Source organism: Moschus berezovskii, chromosome 1 (assembly GCF_049115385.1).
Source record: "Moschus berezovskii isolate FMDL1 chromosome 1, NW_MosBer_1.0, whole genome shotgun sequence".
In the NCBI taxonomy this organism is placed as follows: domain Eukaryota; kingdom Metazoa; phylum Chordata; class Mammalia; order Artiodactyla; family Moschidae; genus Moschus; species Moschus berezovskii.
In genome coordinates, this window is record NC_142460.1 from 158,988,656 (window position 1) to 159,003,337 (window position 14,682).

At 50.8% G+C, this 14,682-nt stretch overlaps 1 protein-coding gene across 1 annotated transcript in view; it reads left to right on the forward strand.

Moving 5' to 3' along the window:
• The window catches only part of SLCO2A1 (solute carrier organic anion transporter family member 2A1), an 87,826-nt gene that overhangs the window by 42,969 nt on the left and 30,175 nt on the right, over positions 1 to 14,682 (forward strand). The window contains exons 2-3 of the mRNA XM_055413430.2: positions 603 to 740; positions 5,521 to 5,683. Of these exons, the coding sequence (XP_055269405.2) occupies positions 603 to 740; positions 5,521 to 5,683 (301 nt within the window). The remainder of the gene's footprint in view (positions 1 to 602; positions 741 to 5,520; positions 5,684 to 14,682) is intronic.

The following is a 14,682-nucleotide window of genomic DNA, read 5'->3' on the forward strand; positions in this document are numbered from 1 at the left end:
CTTCATCCAGAGGAGGAGCCAGCATTGGCACAAACACCTTGTATAAGAAGAGGTGGTAACAAGCTGGGCTGGTGTGTGCACTGAAACGGCCTGGGCGAGAGCCCATCCTGCAGCCTCACTGGGGTATGAGAAGGGAGTCTCGGGGGATGGGTGTCAATGGGGAAGGGGAATGGAGGCCCGGTCAAGAGGTGTGGAGCAGTGTGACCACCTCCCCCGCTCCCCGCTTGTTTGTGACATGAATGGGCTGGGAGGGGGACCCTCAACCTTCATGGGACCCAGGCGGGAGGGCAGAGCTATCAGAGAAAAATCTGATGAGTCAGATCTTTAAGGATGCTTCTCCCATCCTGTGGCTTTCCTGCTGTGTGACAAGAATGGCTGAAATGATGGGAATGACTGCCATGCCTTGACCAAGGTCAGGGGTGAAGTGAAACGGGTCTGAGGATGACGGCATTTCACCCTGGGACCACCTGATGGAGAATGTGTTCCCAATGAACAAGGGAGGGAACGGGCCAGGCTGCTGGGCCTCTGTGCCCCAGAGTGGAGAGCAGAAGTGGGCAGCAGGGCTTACTGTCCAGCAACCTCACTGCCCAGTCTCCTCCCAGGTGTTCGTGCTGTGCCATGGCCTCCTGCAGCTCTGCCAGCTCCTGTATAGTGCCTACTTCAAGAGCAGCCTCACCACCATCGAGAAGCGGTTTGGCCTCTCCAGCTCTTCCTCAGGTTTCATCTCCAGCTTGAATGAGGTAAGCAGGATGCTCTAGTCCATCGGAACCCACCCGAGCATCCCCATGCTCGTGGGCTCCAGGAGGGGGCTCTGGAGGAGCAGATCGGGGCAGGGGGCACATGGGGGATGGAGAGAGCCAGATACATTTCCCCTGGCACCAGGCGCTGAGCTGAGCACCTCCGGTGTTAGCTGACCTCCTCACCACTCTCCTGCGAGCAGGTGCTCTGCACCTCCTCCAACAGGTGAGGGCACTGGGGTTCAACAAGGTCAGCGGCTTGCCCGAGGTGTGCAGGCCTGCTGCCTCCAAACTCCGTGCCTCTGATAGAATTCTGTGACCACCTACCAGTTTACGTGGCCTCCGTCCATCCCCGTCCAGAGGAAGACGAGCCGCAGGCATGCAGGTAGAGGAGCAGCTCCCAGAGGCCAACTCAATGGCCTTGACTCCCAGACAAGGCCACAAGTCTATGACTTCCTGTCTTTTCTTTCCATGAGGCCCACTGTTCTGGACTGGAGGCCACAGCCTCCCCCTCCTGGGAGCCCAGGTGCAGTTAGACCTTCTGTTGACTTAGTGAAATTCAGGCCGATGCAGGGGCTCTCATGGGCAGCTTCTGAGATGAGCTGAAAAGAAGGCGGGAGGTTTCCCAGCGGCCCCCAACCACCACCTTCCAGCCAGCTCCCCACTGGAAATACCCCTTTACCCTTCAGTTCTGTGCCCCCCCAGGCCCACACAGGAGTGCCCCTCAGGAACCCTCCCCGCCCCGCCAGGGCAGATCCCCCTGCAGTCCTCACAGGAGGACTGTCTTCACAGTGGTCATGTCTTTTAGGCAGAAAGCCTACCCAATCCTGGTGGCCACACCAGATCAGAGCCCGGGTCTGTCTGACGGCCACCACCCCAGGCCTCCCTCTGATCCCCAAAGCCCCTCTTCTACAACCCCTGCCCTGCCCTTTGTCCACCAGCCCTGCTCTGCCCAAAAGCTAGTCCCTGGACACACTGCTGGAATCTCTACTGCTGCCCCTCTCAACACGCGCTCCACCTCCATGGACTTCCTCCACTGTGACGGGGACACCCTTGCACACGTATAGCCCTGGGACCCACTCAGTCATACCTGCTGGCCTCATGGGCCTCAGACCCTCCTCTGAGCTCCCAGGCCCACGTGATATCTTCACTGTTTTCTGGATGTCTAATTTCTCTTTCCCAAACTCAGATGAGTTTTTCAACAATCAGGTTTTAGACATCCTTATGGGCATAGTTTGAGGCAAATATAAGAAAGTTAATTCCTTGAACCTAACAATCCTGTGTGTGTGCTTTGTATGAAAATGTGTGTCTCTCTGTGTACATATCTGTTTCTACATGTGTCTGAGTCTTTGTGTGTGTCTGTGTGTATGACTGTGTGTATCTGTGATCTGTGTGTATATTTGTTTATCTGTCTGTGTGTATCTGTGTATCTGTGTGTGTCTGGATGTGTATCTGTGTGTGTTGAAGGGAAGTGAATGGGTGAATGTGTTAAGTAGGTAGGATAGGAACTCAGCCAAGGGGTCTTCAACAATCCCATTGATTCTTTTTTTAAAATTTTTTGAAAAATTTATGATTTATTTATTTGGCTACACCATATCTTAGTTGTGTCATATGGAATCTTTGATCTTCATTGCAGCATGAGGGATTTTTAGTTGTGGCATGTGGAATCTAGTTCCCTGATCAGTGATCAAACCTGGGCCCCATGCATTGGGAGTATATGGAGTCTTAGCCACCTGACCACCAGGGAAGTCCCAATCCTATTGATTGGGACCCCAGCATTTAAAAACAGACTAGGAAAGTAGGGGTCTTACTGGGAGAGCAGAGAGCAGCCAGATAAGAGGGAGCTTCATGGTCAAGCTTGAGGCTCCCAGCTTTTGGGGTGGGCAGTAAGGAACTGACCTGGCTTCTTGAACAGAATCAGGGCTGGGTGTATCGTCCGTGAAGATGAACCCTCTGGAGGGGAGCCTGGGAGACACCTGAGGTAGAGGACGGTGCATCCTGAAGTCAGATGGCTAGGAGGCCTTCACTAAGCCAGGCTTGAGCAGCTGGGGGAGGAGAGGGCCCTGGTGATCCTGCAAAGGAAGAAAAGACAGGATTTGGTAGCTGCTTGAGCACAGGATTGAAGGCTAAGTGAAGTGAAAGTTGCTTAGTTGTGTCCGACTCTTTTCAACATCATGGACTACACAGTCCATGGAATTCTCCAGGCCAGGATACTGGAGTGGGTAGCCTTTCCCTTCTCCAGGGGATCTTCCCAACCCAGGGATTGAACCCAGGTCTCCCATATTGCAGGCAGATTCTTTACCAGCTGAGCCACAAGGGGATTGAAGGCACCACAGACCAAAAGGCAGCTGCCTGTCAGAAGCATGAGGGGTGTGAGAAAGAACAGGCCTGGTGAAGGGGAAGGCAAACCCATCTGATCGCCTGGAGTGTGCAGCCAGCTTCCAGAGGTGGGAGCCTTCACGCTGCAGGCCAGTCTCCAAGCCAGAGGGGCCCAGTGATGAGAGGAAAGGGAGACAGGGTTGGTCAGACAAGGCCGGCAGCAGGAGGAGGGGCTTGGCTGGCAGGGAAGATGTCAGCATCTGCCAGTGAAGCACCAGCTTCACCTACAGTAGCCCTTAATGTCCGCTGTGGTTTGCCCTGGGTCCCTTTGTTTTGAGATATTAATGGGCAGGGATGTGTTACAAACACTCTGACAGGAAGTCCACAGAGCTGTTTGGGGCCAGGTCAGGGCTCGGGGGATGTGGCCTGGGCTGCAGAGCCCCTCCTGTCCTCAGCTAGAATAGCTGCTGCTGCTGCTTTTGTTTTTATATTAAGGAAAGTAATTTTTTTCAAAGGAGCTGCGCTGCTGAAGGAAAGATTGGGAACCAAGGGCTCAAGCCAGTCATAAGAGCCATAGAGGCCCAGTTCCCTCCAAGAAGCCAGCCCAGTCTGCTCCCAGTGCTTGGGGCCGGGCGCCCCCCAGTCCTTCCTGAGCCTCCCTTTGGGGCCCTCCCCCATTCCTCTCCAAAACCTTGCAAGTCAGCCTCAGTTAGCTTAGCTGATATGGTCTGACATTTATGATTACTTCCTGCAAAAAGATAGGGAAACAAGAAAGGAATAAAATCTAAGAAGCATAACAAAGCTTTGTTTCAGGTACTGAATGTCCTAGAACCACATCTGGCCAAGAACTGGCACAACGGCTCAGTCAGGCTAGGCCTCCTCACCCACCATCGTATTCCCTTTCTCTGTGTGTCATAAGCCATTCTTTTTCTTGGCCACACAGGAGGGATCTCCTGGGTAATCCTTCCTCTTCTTGAAAAAGCCTATCATTTACTCCTTCCTTCATTTATTCAACAAACATTTCATGAGCACCAGTTGTGTGTCAAACACCAGTCTAGGTGCTGGGGAGACAGGAATGGACAGACAGAAAAAAATCTCTGCTCACATATCATTCTCATGGTAAGTATAACATTTACGTATAGAAATGTGCTGCTAACCCCCCATGAGGGAATTAGAAGCACATCCAGAGCAAGGAAAGCCGCAGACTGGCTGAGCTCCCAAGAGCTGAGGTGCGGAGACTGAGCTCTGAGAGTTGAGAGGTCAGGGAGGCAAGAAGGAACCAGCCAAGGAGGCTGAGAAGGAGCAGCCAGGGGCGGCAAACTAGGAGACGCTGGTGTCGTGGAAACTCAGCGAAAGGAAGGTTTTAGGAAGAGAGCAGTGGTCAACTGAATCAAAAGGTGCTGAGAGATCAAGTGAGAAGAGGATTAGCCAGTGGGCTTGGCAATGAGGAGGTCATTGATGATCACGGGAAGAGCCACATGCCAAGCCTCTGGTCCCTATTTCCTGAGACAGGGGCACCTGCTTTAACAGCCGGAAGGAGACTGTGGCATGGACAGGGCGGGGGCTATGAGTGCTGACATCCAGGCTCCTCTGGCTCAGGTGAACTTACTTTCTGGGGTAGATGACCACCTTGGAGTCAAGGTCAGAAGATCTTCCAGTCCCTCTTTTATCATTGAAGAGCCTGCTCCCCAAGCTGGAGACTTTGATTCCCCTCTTTGGTGGGGCTCAGAGAGCTCGCCTTCCAGGGAGCACCAGGAGCATGAGTTACTGGTGTCTCCAGCTGGGAAGGGACTTGGGGCGCTTTAATCCTCATCCCTCATTCACAGAAGTGGAAACCAACCCAGGGAGGGCCAGGGCTGATTAGGAGCAGAGCTTCTGGGGCAGAAACCCACTTCTACAAGGGGCAGTAGACCAGCGCAGTTAAGACAGGGCACTTTAAACTCATGTCGTCCTGGTTTGAGCCACCTCCTGATCTCATGGACACAGCAAGTTACTTAATATACTGAGTCCCAATTGTGCCATCTGCAAAATGTCTTGCTGCATGCTGAAATGAGATAGTGCATGTGGCTTGGTGGTTATTCTGACTATGAAATCAGAGTCCTTAGGGACTTCAGTTAGAGAACATGCACTGTTTCTAGGAGCCAGCCAGAACAGGAGACTTTCTTGAATTTGGCCCCAAAAGGTTTGGCCCTAAGATGGTTGAACTTCCCATGGTCTCGAGATACTTCCTTTGGTCTGGCCTAGAAGGCTGAGGCTTGGAAGGGTTTCTGACAACAGGGGAAAGCTGAAACTGCATGCTTGGCCCCCTGTAAGAATCTCTGGGCAGAGTTGGCACCACAGCTCTGCTTGAGCCCTTAGGTCACACCAGGCAGCTTCTCACCTCTCTTTTTTGATGGGCAGGCCCACTATGGGTGGGTGAGGACATAGTCTGTGGTCTCACGTGGCTCCTCTGCTCTCTCTGCAGATCAGCAACGCCATCCTCATCATCTTCGTCAGCTACTTTGGCAGCCGGGTGCACCGTCCACGGCTGATTGGCATTGGGGGTCTTCTGCTAGCTTTGGGGGCCTTTGTCCTTACCCTCCCACACTTCCTCTCAGAGCCTTACCAGTACACCAAGACCATCACGGGTAAGTGGCCTCCCATTACTGCTTCAAGGGAACAAGAGTACATAATTCTGTATATTTTGACTGTCGGATACACTCTGGGGAGAAAAGCCAAGGAAACTCTCTGGTGGGATGGGACAGCCGAGCTCAGAGTGGTGTCCATTGCCCAGAAGCCCCCCTGCCCACTCTGTGAGACGCCCCTTCAGTCCTCCTGTGCTTTCAGTGCACATTTAAGAATTTTTTTGCTACATTCCAGTCAGGAAAAACTTCTTCCATGTGTTTTTATAAGTTTCATAGTTTCACATTGACATTTTGAGTTAGTTTTTTATAAGGTTCTTTTTCTTCTTTTTGCATATGGATGTTAATCCTTTAAGTATCGTTTGTCAAAAAGACTCTTTTCTCCATTAAATATTTTTTGCATCATGATAAAAAATCAGTTGGACATTAATTTTTGTAAATAAAATAAGAGACACATTTTTAATTAATTTTTTGCGATGCTGGGTCTTCCTTGCTGCAAGTGCTTTCTCTAGTTGCAGTGAGCAGCGGGGGCTACTCTCTAGCTGTGGTGTGCAGTCTTCTCATTGCAGTAACTTTTCTTGTTGCAGAGCATAGGTTCTAGGGTGTGCAGGCTTCAGTAGTTGTGGCATGGAGGCTCAGTAGTTGTGGCTTCCAAGCTCTAGAGCACAGGCTTAATAGTTGTGGCGCGTGGGCTTCGTTGTTCCATGGCATGCGGGATCTTCCCGGACCAGGGTTCAGACTCTTGTCTCCTGCACTGGCAGGCAGATTCTTCACCGCTGAGCCACCAGGGAAGCCCTCAGTTGGACATATTTGTGAGGGTCTACTTCTAGACTTTGTCTTCTGTCCCGTTAGTCTGTGTGTCTGTTCCTTTGTCACTGCCATGCTCTGGATTACTATAGTTTTATAAAGAAGTCTGAAAGTTGGGTAGTGTGATTCCTCCAACACTATTCTTCTTTTTCAGAATTGCTTCATCTATTCTTATTCATTTGTCATTCCATGTAAATTTTATAATCGGCTTGTCTATATGTTAAAAAAAAAAATCCTTCTGGAAGTTTGACTAGACTTGTATTAAATTCGTAGGTCACTTTGGGGATAGTTGACATTGAGTCTGCCAGTCTATGAGCACAGTATTCATCACTGTTACCCTTACATTTTAACAATGAACCATGATTTAGCAAACTGTACAGCTGATGAATGAGCTTTCCAGGTGGCTCAGTGGTAAAGAATCTGCCTGCCAAGGCAAGAGACATGAGTTTGATCCCCGGGTCAAGAAGATCTCCTGGAGAAGGAAATGGCAACCCACTCCAGTGTTCTTGCCTGGAAAATCCCATGGACAGAGAAACCTGATGGGCTATACTCCATGGGGTCGCAAAGAGTTGGACATGACTTAGCAGCTGAACAGCAACAAAAACAACTGATGAATATCTCTATTCTCCAACAGAACAAAATAAGGATCCTGTAATGTTTGGATGCCCACCATCCTCTGCCATCTTCCATGTTATTGTTGACTCATATTTTACTTTTGCCTGTCTTTAGCAGCAGCAGCAGTAGCAGCAGCAACTTCCTCCCAGTGGCCATTATTACTATAGTTGTTATTTATAAATAATTCAGTACGTATTTCCGTTTACCCACAAGCTTACTGGCGTCTTTGCTCACCATTGCTTCTTGCACTTCATCTACCCTTATGGATTTAACTTCGTTTTTCCTGAAGTACATTCTCTAGTGTAACTTTCAAATATTTTTCCAAATTACCTGCCCTGTTTTCATGGTCTCTTGATAATCGCTTATGATTTCTCTTTTCATTTTAGTTTCATCAATTATTTTCAGTGTATTTATTTTTAGAGTCCCTTTCAGATTGTTTTATTAGCACAGATTTTTAGAATGCTAATCCTCCCACATTCTGTGTCTGCTTGTTCTTCTTCATGGGGGAGTGTTTCCTTTATGTTATGTAGTGTTTGACGGCGGGGTCATTGATAGTGGGAATTCTTCCCCCTGTGGACATTTTTTGTGGTCTAGGTAGGAAATTGCCCCAAGAGTGGCTTTATATTTGCATTTACTTGGTATCCTGGGAATGCCACGGCTTTGGAGCTAACTGTATGATAATGGACTGGCTTGGGATAAATTTGCACTTGTTTTAAGGGATGTGGTACATGGCAATGGTTTTGTGAGGAGCAGCCAGTGAGAGTCCCAGTCCCGAAGTGCTCATCCTTGGCCCACTGCATTGGAACTGAGGATGTCTGAGGATAGATGGGCCACCGAGGGGTGCGCTGAAGGGATAACTGATTGCTGTTTGCTTAAATACCAGTTATATGTGCAGATCGGGTCCAAGAGATGAATCACTCTCCATGCCAGGAGGGAATCCCTTGTAGGTTGTGAGAACTACAGTAGGGAGGTAGACTGTGAGACCTGCGGTGGGGAGGTAGTTTGTGAGACCTACAGTGGGGAGGTAGTTTGTGAGACCTACAGTGGGGAGGCAGATGGCTGGAATGGAAAAAACATGAATCAGAAACAGCCACGTGGTAGTCACCAGTGAACTGTTTCTTATACATTCACTGTGGCCTTGGATCTGTTTCGACTGTTTAAGCCTGAGTCTTGCTTCAAGTAGGCCCAAGAGGAAGACAAACCCAAGCCTAGGAGTCTAAGCTCTTTCCCCCTCCTTGATCTAGACAAAGGGTCTGAGGGCAGCTCTGAAGGAGAGTCAGGATTTGATGGCCACTTCGGAAAGCCTTGTGCCATGCCCGTTCCAATGCAAGGTCCCAGCCCTTCCCCGTCAGCAAGAAGAGTAGGGTAATGAAATCAGCAGGGGAGCCCCAGGCGCTGGGGCCAGGCTGCGGGGAGGGCATCCTGCCAGGCGCCACACGCTGGCCAGCCTAGCCTAGGGCGGGCTCCCCCCGGCCTCCCCTGGCCTGGGCCGCATACCAAGGGCATTGGCTCCGCACAGAGCAGCCACCAAAGAGGGTGGGTGGAGACGGGCGGGGCTCTGAAAGCAACCCCTCTGGCCCTTGTTAGGGATGGTTGGGTGGCTTGGGTCCTTTCCACCACCATCCTCCCTGCTCCTAGGCAAGCACTCCAGCTTTTAGCCCACCTCCAGGAAGAGAGGAAAGAACAAGACTTGCCTCTCAGCCTGCAGGAAGGAACTGCTGGCCAGGAGAGTGAGGTCGTTGTGTTTTGTTTGTGTCAATTCTATTTGCAACAATAGGACACAGCCCCCCTCATGCTGGCTGGGATCAGAGCAGCAGCTGGAAGTGCTCAGCGCTGGGCTACCTTCAGGGCATCTTCGTGTTGCCAGGGGCTCAGGCTAAGGAGGACTTTGGCCCAGGAGCCACACTGTGGGACCTAGCTGTAGCTGTGGGTGCCAGTGCAGCGAGGGCATGTGCTATGCTAATATGTGCAAACAAAAATATTTATAAAGTTTCACTTCGTGGGAGAAGTTTGAAGTATGCTTCTTCAAATGTACTCCTATGGGAACTTCAGTTTTGAACTATGCAAGTCATCAACAACAAATGAATTTCATTAAATGCACCACCCTGAAGGGTGACAAGCATCTGGACAGTCCTACGTCTGAAGCTGGGCTTTGAGACCCCTTAACTGCATGGCCTTGGGCCACTTCCTTCGCAGCCGAGTCTCAGTTCCTCCCTGTATAACGTGGAGCCTCCCTCGCCCTGCTGCAAGGACTGAAGGATGTGTGCTCTAAGTTTAGCCCAGTGGCTGGCACGTGCAGCAACCATTCAGTGGTGGCCTTTATAACCAGCGGTGGTGGGGACAATACATGTATTATGCTGGGTAAACTAGGGTTCCAAATGAGGAAGCGCCTGCTTCCTATGGAGTGTCTGACAGCTCCCAGCCAACAGGCTGGGCGTCCTTGGGGCATCTGACTGCAGCTTCTCCCTGGTCCTCACCGTCCATCTGTCCTCTGCTCTAGCTGGAGCACGGCCCCTCCCTGGGCATAGTCCTTGCCACACGTTCACATGTGAGGCCATAGTATTTCTCTTTACTGAAGCTTAGGCTGCTGTTCTGATCCATCCCTAGACCCTTAAGTTGGAGGTACCTGGGGAGAGAACAGAGAACTTCTAATCCCAGCTCAGCCATGTAGGTGCTAAGTCTTCTCAAGCGAGCTGCTGTTCACCTTTCTGAGCCTCAGTTTCTTAATCTGTAAAGTGGGAACAATAATCTCTCCACTTTTCAGCATGTTCTAAGGACAAAAATTAAATTAAATTGTGCAGGTAAAGTGCTTGACCCACAGTAGCTGTTCAGCACATTTCTCTTTGCCTGCCCTTGATGTGGTATTTGAAATCTCTTACTCATCAGCAGTGACCCCTGGACCTGTTATCATGTGTTGCCTGCTGATTCTTTCCCTTTGGAGCAGAGCTGCTCCAGAAATGGACATGGGAAATGAAAAGTGTTTTAGGAAAAACAAATTAGAGATGGAGCCATTGTGGGAATCACAGAGACCTTTAACAACTAATTACTAATTCTAAAAAGGGCATGCAGACGTTTTTGAATGTTTAGATTTTCTAAATGTCAGTGGGGTCCGGAAATATGCCTGGCGCCTGTAGAGAAAAGACTAGCCACCCAGCCAAAGCCTCTAAGACCACTTCTGGAATGCGTGGAGAAGTTGCGATAGGTGGGAGACAGGCCAACAGGAGACCATTTCCCCCGGGAGACAGAAGAAGGGTCTTCGGAAACCAGTGTCTGGGAGGAGTAGGTGTAACCTGGGAGAGGTCCTGAGCCAAGGCCAGAGGGAAGTCAGCTCCTCGCAGACAATGGATGCACACGGGAGGGGGTTTCCTGTGGGAACAGTGGGGTCGGGGGAGTCGATGGTATTTTTGGAGCGGTCAAGAAAAGAAAGGGAAGAGTAGCTTTCTAGTCCTCTATTTGTAAAGTTGCCAGCCCACACTTGTTCATCAAAAGTGGCAGGAGGGTGGTGGGAAGGCCTGGGGATAGGAGCCTCAGGCCCCTGAGTGACTGAGCCCCTTCTTCACTGGAGGACGCTCGGCCCCAGAGCAGAACCCATAGCACTGAACCCCAGGGCCTTGCACTGAGGGAACTGCTCAGGGACCCTGAGCTCAGGGCTGTTCAAGGCGCAGCATCTGGCCATGGTGTGAGAGGGACATGGTGGGGAAGGAGTGTGTTTTGGCGGGGTATGGGAGTGTGTGTGAGGGAGGCCTTTCTCTGTGGTGGTGAGGTGGCTGTAAGTAGAGGAGGTGGGTGCGTGAGGGAAGAAGTGCATGTGTGTGTGTGTGTGTGTGTGTGTGTGTGTGTGTACCAGAGGTGTGGAGAGGGTGGAGGTGTGGAGGTGCAGACAGGGATGGCCGTGGGGGAGCAGCCTGGCCGGGGTTGGGGTTCTACACTTACGTAAATGTCAGTGTGTGTGTTGTGGGGGGTGAGTGGGTGTATGGTCGCACAGCCTGGCCAGTTGGATCTATTTAACCTGAAAAGGAAGAGAAAACAACGAGGGGAAAGGGGGGAAGTCACAAAACACCTGAGTGTTATTAAGTCAACTGAGAGGAAAATATTCCTGAACAGGTGAGCACAACGAAACCAATGAGACTTGATGTGGAACACATTTTCAACACAGTACAGGAAGGAAGAGAAATGCGTGTAGAGACACGACAGAAAACACAAGGCTGCTGTGTTGCCTGTCAGGGGATGGCTGGGAAAAGAGCTGGGGCCACAGAGAACGGGCCTCTCCGAGACATAGCCCCAGCAGCTGCCCTGAGAGCGCTTGCCTCTGTTGTGTGGAAGAGTCACAACCCTTGTTCTTCTGGGTTTCCAGTGCGGGCCCCAGTAGAGACCTGAGCGTCACTCTGCCTCCCCTGGAGGCTTGTTCATCACTTCCCTTGCTCAGGAATGAGGCTGGGGGTGTAGGCCTGCTCGGGTCTGGAGGGGAGGGGAGGGACGCCTATGAGCCAGGCTGCACCCTGCGTCCTGGCTCCTCTGGGAAGAGGCCATCTCGGGGACCTGTTGTGGACTGTGTGTCTTGGGCCCACCCAAGGCGGGAGGTGGGTTTCCTGAGGAGAGTCCACACTCAGACTGGAAAGGAAGACTGGTTACTATTCCAGAGGCTGTGGTCACCCCAGGAAAGCTGTCAGGGTGCCAGCCCCTGTCCTGCAAAGCACTATGGTTTGAAGAAACCATCGAGGCCGTCTCTGAGGGCTCCGCAGGGGACACAGGGAGGAGCTCCTGCTCTTTCTCTAAGGGAACAAAAGGACTTTGCAGGACCCAGAGCTTGGACTGGCCTCCGTCAGGGGGTGTAAGTAAGGCTCAGAGATCTAAAGGGGGAAGCAGCCAAGAGCAGTCAGGCATTTGTAGGCTCATGGAGGTGGAGCCCCCTGGTGGGGTCCATGCCTCTGTGGAAGAGGCTAGAGAGCTGGCTGGCTCTTTCAGCCCCGTGAGGATACAACAGGAAGTCAGAAGTCCAGCTCCCACCAGAACCCCAGCATGCTGGCACCGAGTTTAGGCTTCGTGACTCGAGAACTGTGAGAAACCACTCTGCTGTTTGTAAGCCGCCCAGGCTGTGACCCCTTGGAACAGCAGCCCCCATGGACTCCTTTAGATTCAGTCCCTTTGGTTGGAGCCCCTCCTTATAACCTTGGGTTTTAAATTTGAATTTTCAACCCTTGGACTGTCTTATTAACCATTGATGCCAGCCTCATTCACAAATATGTCAGCTGTTCTCAGCCGTGCCCAGGGCTGCATGATGGACCCAAGAGCCACCGTCTTCCAGGTCACCCTGGCCTGTCCGTGCCTGTGCCGGGCACGCTTTGAGTTGTTCTCCCCAGAGAACACTCAGACACGTGTCTGCATCTGGTCTGGATATCAGTCAGGATATCATGACTGGCTTTGTCAAAAGGCTTCCTCCAGTCAAGTAACACTGCATTACGGCTTCCTGTCGGTCTGGGAGCCCCATTAACAAAGGAAATTAGGTTGGTTTGGCATAACTGGCTCTTGATGAACTCATGTTGGCTCAGCTGATCCCATTTTTCCCCTTCAAATTGCTCCTCATCAGCCTGTTAATAAATCTGTGAACAATAAATTCTGCTTCATTCCCAATTGGGAGTGTGCAAATTAAGTGCACATTCTGTTTGAACACTAAAATTAAATGGCTCTGCGCCTCCCTCCTGTTCCTTCAGGTGGGTCTTCTTTCCTTCCTATCCACTAAGAAACAGTTTCGGTGACGAGATGAGCCAGGCAGTTCCTCTTTCCTTGGTCTGATGGCAGTTGCTCAGGAGCAGGTGGGTGTGCAGGGCGGGGGTGACAAACTGGAGGCAAGCCCCTTGTCTGCAGCATCACGCTGTGCATAGTGGACCTGCCCTCTCACGCCGACCTCACTGGTCACATGGCCTTCTCAGTACAATTAGGCATTTCCACATGGCCCCTTTAGTACTGGAAAGCTGTGTAGGAAAGCGTGTCCAGCTTCAGTCTCAGCCTTGGAAACTCAGTCTTGAGAACAGAGCAAAGGAACCCTCTCCTCCACTCCCCTAAGCTCACTCTTTTCCTGCATGGATGTGAATCCTTGCAAGCAACCCACTTGCCCTCAACTCCTTTTATTATATCCATTCATTTCTAGTGACCAGCACTGATCTTACTTGTTTCTAGTTTCTGGGCCCAGTCCCCAAATCTTAAAAACCTGGGCAACAATGCCCGTCTCAAGAGTTCAGACATCTCTCTCATCTGTCTGAATTTCTCAAAGTTTCTGGCTTGAAACTTTGAATGAAAATTAATCTTATTGTGTAATCACCATATCCCAGGTTTTGTTACTGTTATTAGTTTTAATCTGAATAAGACTATTACAAAGTCGATGTTCATATCTATATCTGTTTCAGAGATGAAGAGACTAAGGTTCTGAGAATTCCCATTTGAATCTGGTCTGTCTGATTTCAAAATGTGATTCCTTGCACTGCTCAAGCAGGTGACTCTGGCTGTCAACCCCAACTCTGTTCATTTCTGTTGGTGCAGAAGAATGTGTTCTCTTAGATTCCCGAAATGAAAGTCAGAAGGCACATGCCCATAGGAATTGTTGTCTAAGGGGAGGCTTAATCTAGTTGGAAGAGAACACATGTTGTCACAGGGGCATGATGGATTGACAAGGAACCCAACCACTTCTGCTCTGCAAACAGGTCACTTTGTAAATGACATGGAGATCTCCATCATGAGTTCAGGACAGCCTGTTCCAGGCTTACTGGTGGGTGTTGCCAGAGTTTCAGGAAGAACTGTTGAGTAGCAGAGTTTAGGAGGATGAGGAAATAGGTCCTTCAGAGTGGAATATTCTGAATGAGGTTCCAGGAGCTTGCTGATAGCCCAGCGAGGCTTGGCACATTGGGTGTGCTTCCAGGAAAGTCTCTGGAAGCACCACTGCCTTTCTCTGCTGTACTCTTATGGGCTGCTTCTGAGGTCTTGCTAACCTCCTCCCCTTTGGCCCTACTCACCCACCTACTCCCTTCTGAGTGGGGAGGTAATGGGTAGCTCTCAAGGTGCTGCCCTCCTGTTTCCTGGCAAGAATTCTCTCTTTCCTCTACTAGAATGATAAGACAGATTAGTCAAAGGAAAGCCCGCACTGCCAAGGTCTTCCTGTGTTGCTCAAAACTTCTAGCATCCTCTCATAGCCCCAGTGCTGGATTTTTGTGCAGAGACCCTTATATAGACCCTTGATAGCCTACTCCCTCAGCCTGGCCACACCTGGACTGTGTGACCTTGAACAGTGAAGAGGCCAGACCTTGGTCTGCCCAGATCCACCCATCTCTGTGGGTCCTGCTCCAGGAAGGTAGCCCTTCCTGCTACCACGTCCCCTCTTTCCAAACTGGAGGAGGTGTTCAGAAATTAGAGCTGAAATTCTGTGTATGTAAATTGTGGGATGAGTCAAAGGGTTGACTGGCGTGCAGCTGGGCTGGTACGGGGGAAGCTGAAGGAGGGGAGAGGTCACAGCCGGTTTGTAGTTAGCGTCTCGCAGTCCTGTGATAACTGGCACAGCTAGATCTCTGGTGTCTGGTGGAAAGAAGAATGTG